General features: G+C 32.4%; 2 protein-coding genes and 1 long non-coding RNA gene across 6 annotated transcripts; 2 read left to right on the top strand and 1 right to left on the bottom strand.

Moving 5' to 3' along the window:
* Positions 1-855: 855 nt before the first annotated feature.
* Positions 856-24,250, bottom strand: LOC139771469 (lipase 3-like). Its single transcript, XM_071704265.1, has 9 exons — positions 24,191-24,250; positions 8,347-8,641; positions 7,889-8,090; positions 6,779-6,893; positions 2,656-2,899; positions 2,347-2,505; positions 2,061-2,145; positions 1,678-1,820; positions 856-1,412 (listed from the first exon to the last, which is right to left on the bottom strand). The coding sequence occupies exons 2-9, from the start codon at positions 8,542-8,544 to the stop codon at positions 1,254-1,256; spliced, it is 1,305 nt and encodes a 434-aa protein (XP_071560366.1). The 5' UTR covers positions 8,545-8,641; positions 24,191-24,250; the 3' UTR covers positions 856-1,253.
* Positions 7,890-14,267, top strand: LOC139771470 (uncharacterized). 4 transcript variants are annotated; one of them, XM_071704267.1, is made up of 6 exons: positions 7,899-8,002; positions 9,368-9,546; positions 9,626-9,716; positions 9,781-9,969; positions 10,058-10,303; positions 12,174-14,267. In XM_071704267.1, exons 1-4 carry the CDS (start codon positions 7,991-7,993, stop codon positions 9,889-9,891), a joined length of 393 nt encoding a protein of 130 aa, XP_071560368.1. In that variant the 5' UTR covers positions 7,899-7,990; the 3' UTR covers positions 9,892-9,969; positions 10,058-10,303; positions 12,174-14,267. The 4 variants fall into 4 exon arrangements, 2 of the variants coding, with proteins under 2 accessions (XP_071560368.1, XP_071560367.1); XR_011717911.1 differs by lacking the exon at positions 10,058-10,303 and having other exon boundaries at positions 7,890-8,002; positions 9,265-9,546; XM_071704266.1 differs by lacking the exon at positions 10,058-10,303.
* LOC139771471 (uncharacterized) lies at positions 14,582-15,510 on the top strand. Its single transcript, XR_011717913.1, has 3 exons — positions 14,582-14,701; positions 14,943-15,202; positions 15,346-15,510. It is a non-coding gene; the product is annotated as an uncharacterized lncRNA (long non-coding RNA).
* Positions 24,251-25,177: the final 927 nt, after the last annotated feature.

Below are 25,177 nucleotides of genomic sequence, written 5' to 3'. Positions count from 1 at the left end.
TTCATGATCTAATGGACCATCTTTGTGGTCTTTCTGTAGAAATTTTTTATTATGTATTTCGGAACGGCTAATACAAAAATTTAATTCATTTAATCTTTTAGCAATTTGTTGAAGTGGTTTATCTCCTTTTCGGACCAGTTTCTTTAAACCACAAATATAACTTTCAAATTGGAATGCGCTAAAACCATCTAGAGCACCAAATTGTTTTACATCAGATGTTAAATGTAGCAAATTGTGGACATTATGAGAAAAATGGAAATTATTAAAATGGTTTAATTCCTAGCAATATTATACAAATATTACGCAAATATTATAGTAATATTACTGATATATTGCAGTAATATTACGTAATATTACTGAAATAAATATCAGTAATATTACTGATATTCATTTGCGCGGACATTTTAATATTACTGAGATATTGCAGTAATATTACTGCAATATTTCTGCTATATTTCATTGTAATATTGCAATGGAAAAATAATATTGCTGCAATATTACTGAAATATTATGTGCTATGTGGGATATATCACTTGGGTTGAGTTAGGTAACGCAATAAAGCTACCATTTAGGTTGGATTTTGGACTTACAACATACATTGCGCGTGTACTTGGCATCTTTTTACTTTTTATGAAAAAGGTAAAAAAGATGCCAAGAAAAAGGTAATTTTAAACTGATATCATGCATTTTGTAGTGTTAAAACAGGGATCGGCAAAAATTTCCATTTTTTAATTTTTTTTATTATTCCCGAAATTAGAAATAATAACAAATTAAATTTTTATAATTATAGTAAATTAGTAATTAGTCACAAAAAATTACTAATTACGTAAAAATTAATATTTAGGCAAAAGTGAATTACTCATTACTTAACAAATTGGTAATTTGAATCGTTAAAGAAAAATTTCTAGTTACGTGAAAATTAGTATTTAGGCAAAAATAAATTAATTTCTTTTGTAAATTGATAATTAGTAAAAATAAATATTTTAATATTAAAATAATTAATAGTTTGTCAAAAATGAATTACTACTTATTTGAAAATTAATAATTAGTGGAAAATACTTATTAATTTTTTAAATAATAAGTAATTAGTCTCATGTGAATTACTTATTTCAAAAATTATTAATTGATTTAATATAAATAAGCATATAACTTGCTGATTTTTTACCAATTCTACGTTTATCAACATTTCAAATTATATAGAGAGATTAGGGTTTCTCTCTATTTATCGACTAGATTTATTTTATAAACTTATTTTAGCCAGCATCAAACTTTTGTAATAGTTCTAACACACGGTCGTATAAAAGAGTTTTCGCGTTGATTGCCCACAAGAAATCGAGGTGATTGAAAAGTTTATATGAAACTTCCTCAGTTAGGAGAACATTTGGTAAGCGTTTGCCAAGTTCCAATACATTCTGAAAATTAAAAACATGATGAAAGAAATGGTATTAATTAATGACATGATGATTTAAATGTATGAAGAGTAGAAAATAGATCCGATTGTTACAAATCAGCTGTTTTCCCTTTTGTACTTTGCAATTATATTCAATCGGATTCTTTCATATTGTTAAAATATTATATATGATCATTATTTCATTATGTTTGTGTAAATATTTCTTTCTCTTGCTTTTATTTCAGAGTAAAAATTAGACAATGAAAAACTTAACGGAGACCTATTACCTCTTCTAAGACAATCACATCGTTTCCTGAGTAAAATAAAATTATTGGAGCAGTAATCTTTTTCAGATCATAACTTGGGGGTGTTTCCTGTTTGTATCGTTTATAGTTTTCAGCTATTCCATAATCATAGTTTTGAAAGTCCTCTGCAACAATCGATATTAATCATACATTTATAAATATCCAAAACTTGAAAGTATATTTGGAAAAAAATAATTACATGTGCATACAATTATAAATTAATCTATAGAAAATTATAAAAATTAATTTAGATCTTTCAACGATATCTTATTTTAAATGGCAAGAAATGTTTATTGCAACATTACATCAACCGGAATATTGCTTTATAAAAGGAAATATTGTTTTATGAATGGGGGAATACTCACTTATACGAATATTTTGGTAAAAATGCTCTAATGTTTGTACAGAACTACCGGCTGGAAAATAGGAGAATATATCTGGCAGGGTTGTCTATAACAGAAATAATTTTATAGATGAAAAGCCACATAAAACAATGAGTAATTAGAAGAATAGGATTGGGGTGGTTAAAGCCGTAAATTTATTTAATTATAAATAATTGGAAATTTTATGTAATATAATAAAAAGTATTCACGCACATTATGGACATAATATTAAGTTCGTCTTTTGTGTGTTATATATGTTAAAACTTACGGTGTTAAGTTGTGCTGAATCAGGACCAGCTATAATGAATAATATAGTGGCACAAATAAATTGAGTCATTATATTGTCATTACATAACATTCTTCCTACCGTAACCGTCGCTAAAGATTGTGGGAAAACATCGTATATTTCACGCTTTCGTAGAACTTCCTGAAACATGTAAAACAAAGAATTCAAGTATTAGCTTATACTAGATAACAAATATTTTTAGCGCATTAAATAATAAAAATTATGTTTGTTTAATCTTGTATTTTAAACACTACTACTTGTAGTAAAAAAATCACAGATTTCGACAGTTACTTTGAATGTTGGAAGAATGTTAGCAAATTCGTTAACTGCAGGTGATGCTTTTAGCCAAAAAGAAGTTGGAGCCAAACAAATAGCACATTTTATTTTTATATTGTATTCCGGTTTTGATGACAGAAGAATGAGTAGCGCAGCATTCCCCATTGAATGACCGATATAGTATAAATCTTTTTGCTTTGTATAATTGAGAATGTAATCGAACATGGCCGGCAGATCTTTTGTTCCAATCTCGTGAAAGCTGAAAAATAAAAATTATGATAATAATACATTTCACAAAACATATTTTTTCGTTCTTTCCCTACTTGACAAATGTACGAAATCAATTTACAGTGAGAAAAAACCCGAGAAAAAATGATTAGATATAATCACCTATGATTATATAAAATCGACATTAGATATAATTAGATATAAAAAATGGTCCGATATAATTGTATATAATTGTATATAATTATATATAACCACATATAATTATATAACCACATATAATTATATAACCACATATAATTATATAACCATATATGATTATATATAATTGTATGTGGTTATATGTAATTATATACAATTATATCGGGCCATTTTTTATATCTAATTATATCTAATGTAAATTTTATATATAATCATATGTGATTATATCTAACATAATAAATATTTTATATATATAAATATTAAAAAAGAATTCTGTTAGGAAATTAAGTGTATATTTTTTCAAAAGCTAGAATCAAAAGTGAAATGGTTTACATATAACTTGGCGCTGCTTGGCGTGAGATACTGCCGTGTCTCTTGATACCATTCTTATACCACTGTTTGTCAAATTTTAAATACGAGAAATAAATCCTATCGAATGCCATCTATCGGATAATCCGAATTTAAGTTTATATATGGTTATATATAATCATATATAATCTACATGGTTAAATGCTTAATTCTTATATATATACTTTATATATAAATTATATGAACTTATATATATAATCATGTCAAAATGTATGTGAAACTTTATATATATATATATTCGATAGGATTCGTTTCTCGTATTTAAAATTTGACGGACAGTGGTATAAAAACGGTATCAAGAGACATAGGCCAGTCATTTTAGACGAAAATATGGCTTCTGCTCAAAAAAATTAGTAACCACTATTTTTTTTTTAATCGCTTTATTTCGTTGTTTTAAATAACATATTAAAAATAGAGAACGATACCGTGTGCGCTAAAAAAGTTATTCAAGGTCAAAGGTCACGAAAATCAGTTTTTTGCAAAAATCTCGTTTTGTATGGCTCGGAGGTCAATTAAGGTGGTTACAAAAAAGAAATATCATGAAATTCTCTACAAAAATGGTTCTATTCATTTTTCACGTACGATGAACCGTTTGCGAAATACAAAGTGACGAATGTGTACGTCGAGCGTTGTATCCATTTCCGCACCACCTTTGAGGTAAGATACAAGGCGCGTAAAGCTAACTTTACACTAAAATTTATTTTGCTAATAATAATTACATTAATGACCAACAAACGATTCGCATAGAGAAAAATTAAGAAAGTGAAAGTAGGGGAGCCGACTTACTGGAGGTATAAAATATGAGAAGTATAGTAACCTTGGCCACGTTCCGTAACGCGCATCTGCGCGCATTTTCTATAGTAAACGTTACGTATGGACACATTCAAAAACGTCAACATTGCAACAAAACAAGCTCGTGATGATGCAGATGTGTTAATTATTGAAACAGCAATGGAAGAATCAATCGTTAACACCACTGTCGTAGTAGGCGAGGACATTGATCTTTTGGTTCTTCTCATAGGGCATAGTCATTCACAGCAACAATTATTTTTCATGAAACCAGGCAAGGTAAAGGTCAAGACGCAATTTTATAATTCTTCAAGCTTTGACAAATATCCTCATTGTAAGCAACATATTTTATTGCTACATGCAATAACCGGATGTGATAGCACTTCTGCTCTATTTTCTAAAAGAAAACTTAAAACAATGAAAATCTTTGAAAATCGTCCTGTGATTTATATCAAGCTGCAGAAGTTTTTCAACAAGAAAATTGCTCTCAACAACTTATATTTGAGAATGGAGTACGGATAATTTTGGCAATGTATGGAGCTCCTAAGTCGGAAACATCTCTTGATAACTATCGGTACTTGAGTTTTGCGAAATCGACTACATTCAATACTGCTGTAAAATTACAATCGCTTCCACCTACAACTGCAGCAGCTCAACAACACCTGTACCGTGTATATTACCAGGTCCAAACATGGCTGGGAAAAGATATAGATCCACAACAGTGGGGCTGGATCTCTTAAATAACAATATTTTGGAGCCCGTTACAACGTTGTTACCACCTGCGCCGGACAGTATTCTTAATACTATTTTTTGCAATTGTACAAAAGGATGCGGTGCAAACTGCGGATGCAGGAAAATCGGATTATCTTGCTCCATTGTATGCGGCAACTGTCATGGACAATCATGTCTTAATGCCATGCCTGAAGCTTCTGCTGCTAATACGTCCGATAATTATTCCGCTGAGTATGATGAGATTGATCCTACTGATCTTTTATTAACAAACACGAGTAAAGATGATAAAGATAACGAAGATGTAGAACTAGAAGAACCTGTTGATGAAATACATGACATTCATGAAGAAGATGATGAAACGTAATTTGTTTAAATGATGAAGCTAGAGATTAAATAAAGAAAATAAAAAAAAATAAAAAAAATATTTTTACATTTGACATGGATTAGGCCTACTAAGGACACCATGTAAAAAAAAAACGCGCCTTGTATCTTACCTCAAAGGTGGTGCGGAAATGGATATAACGCTCGACGTACACATTCGTCACTTTGTATTTCGCAAACGGTTCATCGTACGTGAAAAATGAATAAAACCATTTTTGTAGAGAATTTCATGATATTTCTTTTTTGTAACCACCTTAATTGACCTCCGAGCCATACAAAACGAGATTTTTGCAAAAAACTGATTTTCGTGACCTTTGACCTTGAATAACTTTTTTAGCGCACACGGTATCGTTCTCTATTTTTAATATGTTATTTAAAACAACGAAAGAAAGCAATTAAAAAAAAATAGTGGTTACTAATTTTTTTGAGCAGAAAACCTAAAATGACTGGCCTAACACGGCACTGTCTCATGTCAAGCAGTGCCAAGTTGTAATATATGCATGGAATAAATCATTTCACTTTTGATTCTATAGCTTTTGAAAAAATATACATCTTAATTTATCAATGCTTTATTATCGAAGTTAGCAGTTCTTTTCCAATATATATTGACTATATATGGTCATATATGATTATATATGATTATATATAATTATATATGATCATATAGAGACAAAATTCATATATAATTGCATTATATATAATTATATATTTATATATTTATATTATATATTTATATATTATATATATTATATATTTATATATATTTATATATTATATATTTATATATTATATATATTATATATTTATATATATTTATATATTATATATTTATATATAATTATATATAATTTCTTTTCCCGGGTACGCACACATGACCTGCAGTATTATTTTAATACTGAATTATATAATATTATGTAACAAATTTTTAAATTTAGGATTAAATATCTGCCGCATATATGATGACTTGCGAATCTATATCTATATAGATACAGTGCTATATCTGGTTGTACATAGGACAAGATTAGTCACATTAATATATCTGGCTATATATGACTACATATATAGTTGTATATAATAGTTGTATATTTTTTCCCGGGAGAGTGAAAAATAAAAGATTTAAATCTTGCTAATGAAGAGAATACTGTGCAAATTTTAACGTTTACAAAACATGTTATATAAATATAATATCCTTCTTTCATTTTCATGTATGCTTTACGTCCTCGTTGCAATATAATGCACTCTTTTAGAAATTCCTGACTTTATATTCATATCACTTGGTAAGTATATATCTATTTAGTACTATTCAGTACAAGTAACGATTACTTTATCATTTTGCTTCATAAATATCTAATTTTTAGACAGGTCGTTTTTCGATTTTATATGGACTTTTAAACTAAAGATTTGACGTTCTCTCAAAATAATTTTTATGACAATGTTTTACCTATATTGCCAGAATTTGGGATCGTATGTCGTCATATTCACATGCGATCTGCAGTAACTATTTCCTCTCATATTTCCAATCCATACGTCATATCCTTGATCTGCCAATAAAAATGCTGCAACATAAGATAATAATAAGCTAGTGCACTATTAGTAGAATATATAAACTCGACGAAATGCATATCGAAATGTATGTATTCTAACATTTAAAATTAGTTTTTCATTGTTGCGAATCGAATAAATGAATATTCTTCGTGAAAGCGAACATTCTTCGAGATCGCTCGAATGGCTCCAAACCGCGACGGTTTACTTCCCCCCTTTTTTTTTGGTGTTTTCGAGCAAACGGCTCACAAGTGTTTCTCGCGTGATCGCAAGCACCGCGACCAATCAGCGTTTCTCACGTCACCGAATTCCTCGCGGCCTAAACGCGAAGCTCCGGCCGCGATCCCTTGCCTGCTCCGGCCGGAACGGCCAGTGAGCCATCACAACTCGTACGCGATACTTGTATTTATCGACGTCGAGAAAACGGAGTAGAATTCAGTATTGAAATAGCGAGTGCGAAATTGAAACGCGCATATGTCAAAAGTGTAACCCGCTTTAAATAAAGTGACTCTTGTCTCGTTTTACACGAGAAACCTGACTCTTATTTTCTTGTGCTTTCCTCGGCGCGCTTCGCGAAAACTTCGAGCGGTCCACTAACATTCATAAACATTATATTTCGCAATTTTTAAAACTTTAATATTTGATTAAGCTTCAAATTCTATTTAATTTCACTTCAAATTGAAGAATAACTAATGTTCCATTATGTCTTTGTAATCTTCTTTAAAATGTAACTCAATAAAAAGCTCTTCATTTTCAGTAGCTTGAAGGATGATAAAATAATATTAAATATTGTTGCCTCGACATTTTTGTATATATAAAAAAAAGATTCGACTAAATTTTAAAATAACATATTTACAAAAAACATCACAGCATTGGTAATTTTCAAAATTTTATAAGATTTGAAGGTAAAATGTTTTTCACAAAAACACTATATGGTGAAATTTTACACGATGCTTTGAATTGATTCGCACGTTACGTTAACAACTACATATCATCAATAAATACGTACCGAGATCTTTGCCAGGACCGTACAGTACCCAGGAATCAGATAAACACAAAAGACCGTGTTGCACAAATACAATTTCCTTCTTTTTTTTGCTATTCAACAACAATGGACTTCCAGGTATCCTGTGTATTTTCAAATTGTAACCATCCTCCGTTGTGACGCTATGCTCTTCAGCGGGATAATTATATTGTTCCACCAATCCAATCTATGTTAAAGAATAGCATGATATGTAACATCCACAAAGTCGTTTTATCTCTATTTCGATTTCAATGTATTCTAAATTCAAAAAATATTTACACAATATTCAAACATAATACTTTTGGCTTAACAATTTAAGACGACAAAATTGTATAGTTTGATCTATATTCACCATAGAATTAGAAAAATAAATATCATTTATTACAAAATACCTACATGTAAATGTAAATTCAGGACTTAAATCGAAAACAATTTTTACTCACAAAATCCAATATTTTTCCACTGTTTATTTTTTCGGCTGGATCCATTCTTCTTACTCTCACTAAACCAGAGTCCTTAGGGAAGAACAAATTTAGGAATTCGTTTTGTAGAAACGATGATATGCTCTGCAATCTTCCTTCGGAGGACGTCATAATAATTGAAAATGCAACCAACATGAGTTTTATACCTGATGTCATCATATCAACTTATTGTATAGTAGATTGTAAAGAAAGTCTTAACTGTTGGCAATGTCACTTAAAATACTTTTCGAGAGGCAACTTGTTCCTGCAATGCAATCTGCAATGAGAAACAAACGCGATGAGTGCTGAATCGACAATAATTTAAAAACGTTATTTTAACAGAGTTTCAATTTTCCATCGTAGAAATGATAAAATAGTTAATATTAAAAAATTCCTACAAACAAACTTTGAAGAATAACGGATTTGAAGATAATAAATCAAAATGCATATGCACAAGCACATTTAAATTTTTATAAATTTTCCAATAAGAACTATTAAAGTCACATTTTACATAAATATAATTCAAAGTGGAATGATCGTCGTAAAACATTTGTATATGTTGTACACAAAACATGTCATAAGCAACGTTAACAGGTGGGAAACAAATACTTCTCACTGAAAATAAAATATAACACAAAGTATCATTCTTAAAAAATTAAGAATAATAAAAATTATAAAAAAAGTAAAAACGTTTTATAAAACTTATCTGGAAAATAATCTTGAATACATTCAAAAGGAAAAGAGAAATCTTTGTTGACGTAGCAGTAAATGCTAAAATATTTAAATGTTTAAATGCTTGAATACAAATGCATTGTATGCTTGCATGCAATTAATATTATACTGTTACTATTACACTATTAACCCCTTGATACACACAACTGTCAAAATATACAATGATAGCCGCTCACGAAGTAAGCGCTGCGAGAGAATAAATCGGCATCGCGGAAAAGAGGCAACAATAACCGCTATATATTCGAGTATCGACTTTACACGCCTTTTTTAGAGAGGGAGGGAACAAGAATCAGAATGTTGCTTTATCGGATATATTATTAATATACATGGAATTACTAAGAAATTTCTGTTCGTGGTGCTCGACTCTACATTGTTTTCTAAAATATTAAATGATTCAACTCGTGTTCTTCTGACTTTGCCAGGCTTGATAAAAATTAATAGTGACAGCTTGTAAGTAATGATGTTTTTTTGTATGAGCATTTCTCATGTAATTCTATATAATTAATAACAACATTTATTTTTGTTAAAGATATCCATCAAATAGATTAAAAACGGAATTAGTTAGCCAAATAGTTACACAGTTCCCGAAACTTCGTTCAACTATCTCTGGAAATGGCTACGTAAGCAGATAATAATTGCTTTAATACTAAAAAAAACTTATATTACATTCAATATTGCTTTCAGGAGCATTTTTATGACAGTAAAACAAATCAGGGCTTCATTGAATTTCGTTTAAAAACTATGAGAAAGCGTTTATGTCCATCTAAGAAAAGAAGAACAGTGTCCAAAGAGTAAAAAAAAAAACAACAGAAGTTGTTAAAAGAAGGAACTCTACAGAATGAATATCTGGAAAAAGATTTATTTCAATTAAAAGTAAATATAATACAATTGTGCATAATGGTGAAACAGTGTTTTAGATTAGTAATTAGTAATTAAAATTAGTAATTATCGCTTGTTGTAGGTTGGCTTTAAAAATGCCAAATAATACAAACAAAGATGATATATTTAGATTAAGCGATGAAACAAGATCTAATCGACAAAGACTAGTGAAAAATTCTAATGAAGAACTAACACTGAGTAATATTTTACAAATGTATCCACGTTTTAAGGATTATAATAGCGAATTGTAGCTTCTATGTACCGAGAGTTTTGCAGTATTCTTCCTTAAACGCACCAAATTTACTGCATTCAATGAATGACATTGAAGGTAATAAAATAAATGAAAAAATTTACGGAATACTTTCTCTGAATATATATCTTAATAAACATTTTTTTTATACACAGAGAGAAATATTTCTTTACATTCGTTATTTCCATTTGTTTGGATTATATTTATTTCATAGAAACAATATTACTTTAAGTAAAACATTACTCTGAAAAAACCAAGTGGTAGTATCATTAATTTTATCTCACAAAATTGTCTCACAAAAATTGTCTCACAAATTGTCTCACAAAATTGTCTCACAAAATTGTCTCACAAAATTGTCTCACAAAAATTGTCTCACAAAATTGTCTCACAAAAATTGTCTCACAAAACTATTAAATTACAAAATTGTTACTTTATTCAATCCAAGTGATATCTATCTTAACAAAATTATTAAAAACAGAAGTCGTTTTTGTTCGACCCAACTGGCCTAATAATTAATATATTTAAACTCACAACGTTTCGAAAAATTATCTCACAAAATTGTCTCACAAAAATTGTCTCACAAAATTGTCTCACAAAAATTGTCTCACAAAATTATTAAATTACAAAATTGTTACTTTATTCAATCCAAGTGATATCTATCTCGAAAAAACCTAAATAACAAGTGGTATCTATTTAAAAAAAAATATGTGAAATCTTTTAATACTGCGCCAATTACAAAGAGAGAATATATATATATATATATATACCTTATAACAAAATTATTATTATATCACGAAATTGCGTTACCAAACTCAATCCAAGTGATATATATATTTCAAAAAAATATATGAAATCTTTAAATTACGCCAACTACAAAGAGAATATATATATTGCTTTGAAAAATAATTGTAGTGCAACTACTCTTAAAAAATAAAACAAATTTGTGTTATCTAACTCAACCCAAGTGGTATGTATCTTTGTATTCCTGAGGATCTTTCTATCAACCCAAGTGGTAGTAGTTTTAATTCTCCTTGATAAAATTATAATATTACAAAGAATCATTTAATCATTTTAATCACAAAGAATTAAAGAGGTAACATTATAAAATAAAAATATTTAATTAAAATAAAATAAATAAATTTTTCTTGTAAAAAACTTGGCGCTGCTTTTTTAAGGTTAATCCAGACAAACTTGCATAGGTGCATAAGCATATGCATAAAGAGATGGATTGGTCTATTTCCTTTTGCACATATATCTGAACCAATAAATTTCTTACGCTTATGTTTATGCGCGATGCAAATTTGTCTGGATAAACTTTAAAAAAGCAGCGCCAAGTTTTTTACAAGAAAAATTTATTTATTTTATTTTAATTAAATATTTTTATTTTATAATGTTACCTCTTTAATTCTTTGTGATTAAAATGATTAAATGATTCTTTGTAATATTATAATTTTATCAAGGAGAATTAAAACTACTACCACTTGGGTTGATAGAAAGATCCTCAGGAATACAAAGATACATACCACTTGGGTTGAGTTAGGTAACACAATTTTGTTTTATTTTTTAAGAGTAGTTGCACTACAATTATTTTTCAAAGCAATATATATATTCTCTTTGTAGTTGGCGTAATTTAAAGATTTCATATATTTTTTTGAAATATATATATCACTTGGATTGAGTTTGGTAACGCAATTTCGTGATATAATAATAATTTTGTTATAAGGTATATATATATTATAAATACTTAGAAAACTATAATGGAAACGTAGACTATGTTATTAAACGCCACTTAAATATTTCATAAGAAAAACGTAGCTGTGAACATCTCATAAACAATTCCGTGTTTAAATTTACATCTTATAAACAATTTAATAAATTTTTTAAAACTCAAATGAAACATCTACTCAACATTTAAGCAAACATTTTATAAACATATTATTTTTGCCAGGGTCGTCACGGCGGTCGCGGTATCTCTCTCGTGCAGCATCCACCCGCTCGCTGGACCACGACGCAATGGCCCGCGCCCCGCCCGATATCGACGCGTATACGTCAATATCGCAGTGTCGCGACACATTGCCCCAAATATCATATATAATTTCATAGGTATCAAATGTTTCGCTAACGAAACATATCATTACATATCTTCCAACCTTGACTGAAATTTAGTCGGCGCACAGTCAAGGTTGAAAGATATGTAAGATAGCAATAAAAATGAAACTTTCGCGCATCATTTACAGCGCTTGGTTCTTAGTTAATAGCCCGTTTTCTATATTCGTGCGGATCTTGAATTAAATTGTGTAATTAAATTTATATGTCGTCTAAAAACTAGGATTTTATTGTCTACACTAGTTGTCGCTCTTGCAACATCGAGATGCACCGACTAAATGTCAGACTCGAAACACAGTGCCGGTTGGAGTAATAAAATCCTTCCCTACACCTAATTAAATTGAATCGATTTAATTTTTGATGCTATATGCATCTAAATAACTGTAAAGAAATCATTGCGAAAAATATTACCTCAGCCAGGGTTCGAACCTGGAACCTCCTTCATTCCGTGAAGGTGTCGTACCAGTTCGACCACTGGGGCATGTGGTAATATTTATCGCAATAACCTATTATATTATATTGCAATATTGTCGAGATGCTGTAGCAACGCATGTTTCCTTTCTTAAAAGTTTTATTTTTTAAATGTTGGTCTGCAATATTGGTTTTCCGTGTATAGGAATTAAGTGGAAGTGATTGATGGTATAGGATAAAGATGGACGATATTTTCATTCATGATGCGTATCGATACTTTCAGACTGTATCACCCATCTCTAGTATAGGATAAACAAAATAATAATTACTTACGCGACGTAAATGATTATATAGTTTTCCAGATAAATATGTTAATAACTACTCTTAGTTATTTAGAGAGAATCCTAAGGTCATTGCCTCACTGTGCCAGTATTATCAATGCAATTCTGCCGTAGTGACACACTGTCCGCGTTGGTCCAGTTTTGCATAGAGAACTTATTTAATATGGTTTAGCGTAATGCAAAAAAACCAAAAATCTTTAATTTTAGTGTTATATGTAGATAATCGCGTTAGCAAAATATTAAGTATTATTTCGGATAGGTATTATTCTCGTAAGGAAAGTTTCATATTAGGAAATAAGAACCTTTAGTTAAGCGTATGTCACACGCAATCAATTTTACACTGACCGTTAAACGCCTATTTTTCTTACGTCTTACGTTTTTCAGCTAATGCACAACGAGCTGATATACTTACATTTAGAATTGTTCATATTTAGATTATCGGAACATTTAAAACGTTGTGTCTGGAGGAGCAGCTTATTTGTTTACTTTTCTAAACGCGAGATTTTATCGCTCCTATTTCACGTGCTGGTTCTCGTTCCCGTAAAACAGATTGCGTGCGACGACGAAGTGTTTGGCTTGCGTACGTTGTAGTCAATTTGTGATACCAATCGTGTATTTGTGCAATATGTACCAACAGCTCAACGAATTTTGCTTCGTCTTCTCATTTTGTAATGGGTATGTTTCGTCGAGAGGATGACATATAGTTAATATATGTATTTTTTTTCCTTGAAAAATATATATTATGTACAGCGACATGTGCACATACGTATGTAACATGATATATGTATACTTATGCATATATGTGTGTGTGTGTGTGTGTGTGTGTGTGTGTGTGTGTGTGTGTGTGTGTGTGTGTGTACATCTATGTATACTGAAGGATGGTCCGTATATGGAAAGACAACTATATAATTTTGTAACATATATAATACAACACGTATATTGAAACATCCACGAACATATGATGCCTTCTCTTGCCATATATGTATCATTCGTATAATTATAACTTGCCGCTTACAGCTGTAAATGCGCTGCAATTACGTTACAAAATTTATAAAGTTATCTTCTATCCGAAATATCGAGATTACTGTCTGACATAACTTACAAGATAATTGCATGTTCGCACTGTAAAAATTGTTTGTCTTAATGTATTATTCAATTGAAAATGTATTCACGAGATATTTGAACGATTGCAGTGTTCTCGAATTTTAAATCACGCTTAATTTGTAAGTACATTTTTCTGTGCAAACGATAACTTACGAGTGAGGACTCAGATTTTTAAATCTTTCCAACAAGTCGTGTGACTATAATACATTTTCCTATCCTTTTGTTTTAAATAAGCGTCATTAGATACACGACATGTAAAAAATGCATACTTTCCTATTTCTTTTTTGTTTACTTATGTGCAATCCTTTTTAAGAAAACGATTATTTTCGCTAGTTTTAAATATGTACTTCATATGTACTCAAATCACTATGTGATTTAAGTACATATAATAAGTAAAAAATATAAAATATCAGGTAAAAAAAAGCTGCTGATTCTTGGGAAACAGAACATTCTCACTCTGAATCTTCTTTTGTCTCGAGTGAAAATCGAATCACTCATCCTGCAAAATTTGCAGGTAATAATTGTAATTGCTCTTTTACTCTTTATTTATAGTTTGTCAAAATTTCTAGCAAGTTTTTGATACTAATAAAAATATCAGATATGTTTAGTAATAAAGAAATCAGATTTATTAGTTAAATATTCAATACAGAAGGAGAATACAATTTTATAGCTAATTTAAGTATGCAAATTGTAGGAAATAATTAAGAGATAGATTCAAAACTTGTTTAATTTTAATATTTTTGGTATTTTTTCAGGAAGTTGTGATCCAAACGACTCTACAGTTAAAACTGCAATCGCCTGCTTAAAATATGACAGTATTGAGTCTTGGCCTGAACTTTTGCGCAGTTGGTCAGTGACACATCCTTTGCGCTTTCAGTATCTGAGAGAAACCAGACCGATATCGCAGCTGAATAAGGCAACGTCTTCTGTCCAACAATCGCAAGAGTCTGATGCTTTAGTGAGTGATTATTTCAAAAATTGGGGCGTGCTCGCACTACTTAATGGATATCTACTGGTGAGAAAATTGAATTTATACATGTTTTGAATGTGTGTGTGTGTGTGTGTGTGTGTGTGTGTGTGTGTGATGCTCTTTTTTTCTCCTTTCGAATTTATTCCCTTTCAAACATGCTAAATTAATTGATTTGTATATGGTTGTAGATTCAGCAAGATTTTAAAGAATTATATCCTGGAAGAGAAGATGGTTTGATATCAAAGTGGGATTCAACCCCAAAGAAGTCTTAATTAATCTTCTTAATGCTGAAATTGCTAAATCAGATGAGTATGGCAGGAAGTTACTTAAAGATTTGACTGTTACAGATACAGGTATTTATAAAAAGACTGTATTTTGTGGCTCAATTTCTTTTGTTACTTATTTGTAATTATATATTAATTTATATAACTGTTATTAATTTATTTTAACTACTTTATTTATGTTTTTCAGAAAAAATGACGTAATTCTATTTCATTTACTGCCATCACTTTGCTGTAAAAGGACAAGAGGTGCGAGCGTAAATATACCATCTGTCGCAGAAGCCAGAAAGGTCTTTATCCTCCATATCCTTGTAATTATCATTTATAGAAAATATTTCTATTTTATGATAATAATTAAGTACATAAACTGACTGTTTTCAAAAATATTTTGCAGATTCCGGGGGACTTGAATCGTCAAATCAAGATTCATAGCGAGTGACTGGCAAATCACGGCCTCAACTTGCAGCCGACGTTAGTATTTGTTGGACCTACTTTATCGAACATTACTGCCAGTTACGTTCAAATAGATACTGTGCGGTATGAGCTTCGTACTCCATTAAAGCTCTGGACACGTGTTTCAAGGCGTTTCATGCGCTGGACGCTGCATATCAAGAGGAGTGCCGAGCAGTCTGGCTTTTTATTCAGAAGTATTTTTACGATTTGTATCTTAAAGAGGATGATAATATTCCTCGAGTAACAGTATACTTAGTTCCTTAATTGAATTAGTTTCAAAGAAAATCTAGTGCTTAAGGCTATTCCACGATTTCGTTTTACGTTGCAGAACTTTTCTTATTTTAATAAATGTATATTTGTAAGAAGTATAAGGCATAAATGCCGCGTCTAAAGTCCTCGTCAGGATGCAAGGAAGGTGCGTAGCATACAATACGAAAGACTAAACGACAGTTGCAATATGTATGCGTTCATTTAATAAATAGCGAATATTTATTTGTAGAACTGTTTTATGTTATCATGGTCAATAATCCCAAATAATAAATAATATAATAATATAACACTGAGAGAAAGGTTTTGTTACTATGTGAACAACCAACATTTTTACTGCAAGAGCTAATTAATTTGCAATAATAGCAAAGTTTTACTGAACTTTGCTATTGCAACAAAGGTTTTGCTATTATTGCAAAATTAATTAGCTTTTGCAGCAAAAAATGTTGGTTCACATAGTAATAAAATGTTTCTCTCAGTGAATAATAAGAAAACATTCTGTTGAGAATCAAATAAATGAATGTTCACTTCGCGAATATTCCTCGTAAAAGCGAAGATTCTTCGAGATCGCTCGAATGGCTCCAAACCGCGACGGTTTACTTCCCCCCTTTTTTTGTTTGTTTTCGAGCAAACGGCACAGGTGTTTCTCGCGTGATCGCAAGCACCGCGACCAATAGACGATTTGGAGCCAGTCAGCGTTTCTCACACCACCGAATTCCTCGCGGCCTAACGCGAAGCTCCGGCCGCGATCCCTTGCCTGCTCCGGCCGGGACGGACCAGGAGTGAGCCCTAGAAATCCGTTCGCGACACTCGTGCTTCTTGGCGAGTGTTCCGCGACATAACGCATCCGTATCGTGACGCGTGCGGTATCGTATCGGAGCGAGGGCGCGACTGTAAAGCTGTGAAATAAAGAACTACTTTCGCTATCTCCGACCACCTTTATTTATTGTGCTTTCCTCGACTTCCACGGCGCAAAACCCGGAGCGGTCCACTAACATTTAATGGTCCTTCGAGCCGGATCAGTGATAAAAGACCGGCATAGACAGTTCGACCGCCTCAACAGTGATCGCGTCGTGCCACTCCGAGATCGACAGACCGTCGCGCCTACACGACTCGCTCAAAAAAGGAGTTCGCCGTTCGAACCGTTGTCCCGGTTCATCGGGTACTTCGCGATACGTGCCCTCGACTCCGTGGCTCACTCCGAACATTGAGCGCTCTGCACCCGCTCTCCTAAAGATTGGTGCCTTGTGATTTGTGAAGTGCTTCGGAGGCTCCTGCGCGACCTCCAGCAACCGTATCGTGCACATTGCGATACGCATCCGCCGCCCGACGGCGCCCTGCTTTGCGACGTGCTGGACGTCCCTGCCTCCCGCGAGTACCTGCTACTCGCCGCGGAGTCACCGAGACGTGCCAGACGTCCCTGGCTCCCGCGAGTACCGCCCTGCTGCTCGCCGCGGAGTCCTACAAGCTCCCGCGAGTACCGCCTTGCTGCTCGCCGCGGAGTCCTACAAGCTCCCGCGAGTACCGCCTTGCTGCTCGCCGCGGAGTCGTACAAGAGCGTCTTCGCTCTTCAACGAGATTGACACGTAAGTGTCGGATCGAACATGAGCGCTCTGCACCCGCTCGCTTAAGATCGGTGCCCCCTGTGAAGAAAACCCGGACCTACCCGGCTTCGCTCTGCTCCGGAGGCTCCTGCGTGACCTCCAGCAAACGTATCGTGCTCATTGCGATACGCACCCGCCGCCCGACGGCGCCCTGTTTGTGCGACGTGCTATACGTCCCTGACTCCCGCGAGTATCGCCCTGCTTCTCGCCGCGGAGTCGTACAAGAGCGTCTTCGCTCTTCAATCCGATCGACACACAGGTGTCAGACCGCCAAAAAAAGATCCAGACATTTCGCTAACATGTCTTCGGATCTCGAAAATCTACTCGTTGCTCAAGGCAACGCGATGGACAGCTCCGAAGGTCGCTGATTAACTTCAGGAAGCTTCCCAAGGCTCAGATCACTCTCCCTAAACGAAGGGGAGGAATGACGAATTTGGAAAGTCTCTGGGAGAAGGTTCAAGCCCTCCATGTCCAGCTGCTGCAGACGGCTACGGCGGAGGAGAAGAAGTCGACCTCTACTTCAAAGAAGAGGAATTTCTTGCCGCTGAGGACGCCTACTTCGAAGCAGCGGACCACCTCCACGAGACCTCCGGTAAATTAAGTAACGACGCTCCGCACGCGCCGTATCGAGGTAACGAATCATCTTATCGCGACGCGCACTCCGGAATGTCATTGCATCTGCCTCGTATCTCGCTTCCGAACTTTTCTGGTGCTTTCCCGGAATGGGAAAAATTTTCGTGGAATTTTCGAGTCCCTCGTTGCGGGGAACGATTCTTTAACGCGAACTCAAAGTTGCATTACTTGAAAGCGAGCCTCTCCGGCGAGGCTGCGTCGTTGATTAATACTGTTCAAATTTCTGACGCGAACTACGAGGGCAGCGTGGCAACTTCTTCTCGACGAGTACGACAACCGTAACGCGATTATTCACCGCGCACATCCATTCGTTCGCCGACTTACCGAGAATGAAAAACGAGAACGTTTCCGAATTGAAAAAACTTCGCGATAATGTGTCCTCGTCTCTCGCCGCGTTAACGAATCTCGATCGTCCCGTCGATACGTGGGACGACCTCTTGGTGTACATCATATCGCAGAAATTTAGTCCGAGAACGCGTAACGAATGGAACCTACACTCGAGGCCATACGGATGCCTACCCTACGTACCATGAAATTCATGATTTCATGACCCGACGCATTCGCGGTCTCGCGGAGTACCCCTCCGCTCTCTCCCCTCCTTCATCGGAAAGGATTAGTTAATCTGGCTGGGCGGGCGGCTCTAGAAACATGGGCCGACCGCTCACTCGCATGCCGGACGAATTATTCGACACCACGCGAATCGTTTGTCGGTTACCTACGTCTACCTGTCCGTCCGCGACGGGAGAATCCCGTTAAACTTAAGTTAAGCTATCGTCGTTTCTCATTAGATTTAAGGACATTGTACAAAACATGTTAATAACAAGTGTATATAAAGCTTTGAATCATAAGACGTCCACACGCTCCTCTGTGCGACCTTGTCCACCCCCGTTGTTTTGCATTATCATGCAAGGCGGGCGGTATGTTGAGAATCAAATAAATGAATGTTCACTTCGCGAATATTCCTCGTAAAAGCGAAGATTCTTCGAGATCGCTCGAATGGCTCCAAACCGCGACGGTTTACTTCCCCTTTTTTTTTGTTTGTTTTCGAGCAAACGGCACAGGTGTTTCTCGCGTGATCGCAAGCACCGCGACCAATAGACGATTTGGAGCCAGTCAGCGTTTCTCACACCACCGAATTCCTCGCGGCCTAACGCGAAGCTCCGGCCGCGATCCCTTGCCTGCTCCGGCCGGGACGGACCAGGAGTGAGCCCTAGAAATCCGTTCGCGACACTCGTGCTTCTTGGCGAGTGTTCCGCGACATAACGCATCCGTATCGTGACGCGTGCGGTATCGTATCGGAGCGAGGCGCGACTGTAAAGCTGTGAAATAAAGAACTACTTTCGCTATCTCCGACCACCTTTATTTATTGTGCTTTCCTCGACTTCCACGGCGCAAAACCCGGAGCGGTCCACTAACACATTCCATTTAGTATATATTCTTACATTTTAAGAATATCTGATACTTAAGAATATCTTTAGTATATATTCTTACACATTAAGAATATCTGAAACTTAAGAATATCTTTAGAGGATTTCTCTCTTAAACTAGAGGATCCTCTTGGCGCTTATTTTAGTGGAAAATATTATAAAGATAAGTGGTATATTCTTAAGATAAGAATACAATTTTTTCGCATCTAACGTATGAATTATGATGTTAGCTCAGCATTAAATTTTTTAGCTGAAGAAAAAAACAAAGTTTCATATAAGTCTACGTCGTGGTTTGTAAAATATATTTGCTCATTGGTTTCAAATAATGACTGCGCGCCATCCTCTCTTTGCTTTGGGGAAAACTAATATAAAGGAGTATATAAAACCATAACATTTCTCAAAGAAGCTATAACTTTTTTTTTCTGAATTAAAAGTGGAAAGGATCAAAGTTGGAAACCATTTCAAACATCAGCTGTGATATCCACTACGTCATATATTCAAGTATCAGAATATTTACTGAATAAAGGTTTTTAATTTGTTATGGGTTCGAGATTCAGCCAAGATTGCTTAGAAAATGTTTTTTGCATTGTACGGCAAAAACATCCTACACCAAATTCCATTCAATTTAAAAATGATTTAAAGCTAATCACAATATCACAATATATGGCAAATGTAAGCCACGGCAATTATGAGGAAGATGATCGAACTTTTTTATCAGAGTTTTTAGAAATTTTAGAAAAGAGAAAGACAAAAAAGACTAGAACTAATGATGAAAAGAAGGAAGAAGAAGAGGACGGCAATAAGAAAATAACTGTAATATCATTAATAATAATAATATTAATGGTAATTATAATAAGCATAATAATAATAGTAATAATAATAACACAAATCTAAATAGTAATCAAAGTATAAAAGTATGATTATACAAGATTCTACACCAACTATCAATGTAACAATTCAACTTAACAATATTGAACAAAATATTTTATATTATATATTACAATGCATCGTAAGAAGGGAAAAATATTGTGCAATATGTGTACAAGCAGTGGGATCAAAAAAAGTACAAGATATATTTATGCCAAATTAACACGTTTAAAACGTATTAGCAACGCCGAGTCATTATATTTTATTAATGAAATTTCATTTAAATTTTTCTAGCAATGGAACAAATTTTTAGAAACCACTTGCAGAGAGTTTTATCAGATTCAACTCTAAATGCTAAACAATACTTTATATCTCAAATTCAGAAACTCCCTTACTCTATTCCTAATTGTCACAACTTAAAAAATAATAGTGAGAGTTGATTGTCTGTTTAAATTAAGATCATCTTTAATAAATGTAATTTTTTAAATAAACCAAAGACTGTGAACGTGCAATCTAGTAAAACAATAGGAATGCATATTTATATTAAATAAGTGATGTATACAATTTGATTTTTCTTAATTTAATATTCTTCGTTTTTGCTAATATTCTAATTTTATAAAAAATTATTTTTTATTTTTATATTAATAAGTGATGTATACAATTTGATTTTTCTTAATTTAATATTCTTCGTTTTTTCTAATATTCTAATTTTATAAAAAAATTTTTTTATTTTTGTATTAAATAAGTGATGTATACAATTGATTTTTCTTAATTTAATATTCTTCGTTTTTGTTAATATTCTAATTTTATAAAAAATTATTTTGGTTAAAAAATTGATAATTTTAATCGCATAATATAATTAAATTGTCATTCATTAACGTGTTATTTTCTTTTTCCCTTTACATATAATTTTCTCTTTTGATAATTCAGAAGAACAGCTGCTTAATTTTTTTTAATTTTAATAGCCTTTGGCTAGTGAACATCAAAATTAAATAGTTTATAACGAAAAAATGTTGCAATTCGAAATAAATTAAAAATCTTTTTCGATATTTTGTCTGACATATTAATGCATTTAAGGAAGTATTTTTTATACCTGCATGTTTCATTTTTATAATATTATTTATTAATAATATTCAATTTTCATTAATTTTTGTATTTTCAGGCAAAATTATCACAAGAACTTAAGTATTGTTATAGCTGCATGTTTTATTATTATTAATAATACTCAATTTTTATTATTTCATTGTATGTTATTTTTAGGCAAAAATATCCCAAGAACGTGTAAATCAAATCATGCAGACCATTGTATTCGTCATAGATGAATTTTCAACATAAAGTCAACAAGATTTATATATCCATAATTTTTTGCGTTTTTTAAACACGAACAAAAATTTCTATAATTTAAATTCCGTTTAATTAAAAATAATTTTAAATGTAGAGGAAAGTCCCCTATTATGAGATAGGCTCCTAATATGCGACAGCGAGGTTTCTGTTAAACTAAGGCCCTATCTGTTGGTTCCACCATGAACTTATTGCCATGAATAAGTAACATGCCAATTATTTTATCCTTCTAATGTATTTGTTATTTAAAATGATTGAAGGTAATTGTTTGAAAAACTTTTATGATTAATAGTACCCACGCAATATATACCATGTAGAACATTGTCCCAAAAAGTGGAAGTTTGTATACAGCTGTAGAAATAAAGCAAAATTGACATAAAATCTCTAGAGTACGTGATAAATTCAATATTACATTGTATAGCTTGTATGACAGGGATAGACAGGAGAGAGAGAGAAAGGACGGTACTTAAAATACAAACCTAAATAAAATTGTTTTTTATACATTTCGTTTTTGGTTATAACTTCTAATGAGCATTTTGGAGATGTATGTTTATGTAACATTTTTTTCTTATTTCTGCTCATAGAACATGTACTAAATGTATGTATTCTGTATTTTATTCTATTTATTTTATTAACACCTTTTAAAAGAAAGATAAATTACAGTAAACCTATAGAATTTGAGTATTATATTCATAATATTTTAGGATATCTACATTAATTTCCCACACATAAAAGAATTGCAGAAACTACTGAATAATTTAAGGATAGCAAATTTAATTATTTAATTACAGTTTATTTAATTTTCAACGTTTCTAATTGATAAAGATATTATATTATCACGGTCTGGAATGTTCAGGTTTTAATTTATCACATTCAATATTCATCTAGAATATTATTTGTATTTTGCTCAATATTTCCGTTTCTAATTTTATTAACATATAAATTTTGATAATATTAAAAATTTATATTGTTATTTTAAATATCACTTTATTTATGATCATTTTATTATTGCCCACAATTTCAAGTGATATATTTTATGTAATATATAATACTAATTAATATGTTCCAGGTGTGATAGAAAAGGCTCATACGTATGCAACAGATGATCAGATATCAGCCCGATAAAAACATGGTTAGCTCATGCAAAGAACGGACTGCCAAAGAAAAAAGAGATTTCAAGGAAGTGCGAATGAAGAGGTATTTTTTGCAATCGCAAACAGAGAGGATTGATCCGCACATTTTTTTATTTTTCTACAAGAATTCGTTTGAGTTAGCCTCGAATATAGGGGTATCTGGAATATAAGCGACTCAATTTAAATATTTTTCTTTGGCCATATGGCGAAGTCAACTTTTAGTCAACGAAATTTGTTATCAAATTCAAATCGGAGTTTCGCAGCTTGTATATTTTTAGAACGAGTCAATTGAAGGACCGCAAAAGTTATTTTTTGAATAATAATAAGACTTCGAGAATATAGAAGTGATTGATTTTAGTTGTTTAATATTCCCTATTAATATGCCCTCATAATTAAGTTTTTGTAACTATTTCTCTTTTATTTAGTTCTGTTCTTTAATATATTTCAAAAATGTAGAAAACTAGACTAACTTTAATGTTATTAATTGTACCGAGCGTGATGTCGTCATTTTAAAAGCTTTTGTAGAACGAGTCATTGAAGGACCGCGAAGTTATTTCTGATAATAATAAGACTTCGAGAATATAGAACTGATTAATTTTAGTTGTTTAATATTCATATTGCCGTATTGAATCTTTTATCCGAGAAATTCGGATTATGTCGTATAAATTCCGATTATATGATAATATATTTTATAAAATGTAGAAATATATGGATTTTATGTGATATGAACATATATGTATATGATTTATGTGATATTTAAATATATTGCAATGTTAAAATGAGAGACATTTTTATATCAAAAAGTAGATACTTTATATAACAATGAATAAAAAGTGTGAAATAACATTTTTGTCTAAAGCTTTTGTTATATATGAATTAAAAATTTTTCACATTTTTTATTTATTTTTTACATAAAATACCTTTTTTACTTACACTATATATTCAAATTATATATAAATTAAATATGCTCAAAATATTTTATAAGTATACTGATAATATACCAGGAGATATTCTATAGTATACTCACATATACAAAAAAAATATTCTCTGCAGATCTTCCTGTTCGACACACTTTTTTAAGACCGTGGTTCAAAATCGACTGATGATTTACCGCCCGTTTACCTTTTTATAGTCTTTTTGTAGCCCTCTCTTATGAGGAGGAAAGTGGGAGGACAAGGAAGTCGGCGGGGGACGAGATCGCGGAGAGGATGGAGGAAAAACTACTGATGGGCACGGACGATGACGAAGCGGATCAGGGGGAGGAGCCAGAGAGAAGGCACTGGAAGGGTAGGGAGGGTATTAGTAGTATTGTATTACGTAATTTGATTACCGCACGTCCACAGTGTAGATTCTGAATTATAGTGTGAGGAGGAAGGGTTGAACTTCGGTTGAAACGCAATTTACTTAGGTAATAATAAAAGGACATATGTAACGAAAAAAAATAAATATTTTATTCAAACAGAATAAAATTAGGTAACGTTTTTTGTAATTATAAATACACATTTAATAACATTAATAATTTTTATAAAATGTATACTTGAATAAAATAACAATTTAAATATAAACTTTATGCATATAAGTTGTTTTTTTCTTGACTTTTTTAACAGTATTATTTTTTTATTTCTAAATTAAGGTGCCTTAATCGAATGTATGTTCTTGTTCGAACCGAGCATGCTAATACATTCCTTGGCGCAGAATTATTATTTTTTCGACACAAGGTCCGTCACTCTATCGAAAATGAAAGGTTCCCTCGAGAGTCCATTACCATGGAATGCTAAGAATTCAGCATTCATAATTCTTCCTACATTTTCAAAATCTTTTGAAGGTTGAATACAATTTCCTCTTGAAATGCAGGACAGCCAGTCACCCGACGGAATTAACGTATGTGTGGAACTCCTAAGTGTGATCTGATAAGTATGATCAGATTACACGCTTTGTCGGTTAGACTAGTAGTTAAGCTTCGAGCTAGACAAATAATGACAAAAGACGAAAAATGAACGAAGAAAGAAAGCTT

This window comes from Temnothorax nylanderi, unplaced genomic scaffold (assembly GCF_030848795.1).
Source record: "Temnothorax nylanderi isolate EJ_2023f unplaced genomic scaffold, tnyl_v1.0 TNYL_tig0040_pilon, whole genome shotgun sequence".
Lineage (NCBI taxonomy): Eukaryota > Metazoa > Arthropoda > Insecta > Hymenoptera > Formicidae > Temnothorax > Temnothorax nylanderi.
Note: the sequence above shows the minus strand (reverse complement) of the source record. Positions and strands in the feature narration are given on the sequence as shown.

Bases quoted from the DNA above. Each gene is read 5' to 3' on its own strand.
- LOC139771470 (XM_071704266.1), top strand. The intron at 9,547-9,625 runs GTAAGTAATGAT...TTTTTGTTAAAG, and splicing joins AAAATTAATAGTGACAGCTT to ATATCCATCAAATAGATTAA. The intron at 9,717-9,780 runs GTAAGCAGATAA...TATTGCTTTCAG, and splicing joins CTATCTCTGGAAATGGCTAC to GAGCATTTTTATGACAGTAA.
- LOC139771469 (XM_071704265.1), bottom strand. From the start codon at position 8,544: ATGATGACATCAGGTATAAAACTCATGTTGGTTGCATTTTCAATTATT. The intron at 6,894-7,888 runs GTACGTATTTAT...CTTATGTTGCAG, and splicing joins CGGTCCTGGCAAAGATCTCG to CATTTTTATTGGCAGATCAA. The intron at 2,900-6,778 runs GTAAAACATTGT...TTTATTTTTCAG, and splicing joins CCCAAATTCTGGCAATATAG to CTTTCACGAGATTGGAACAA.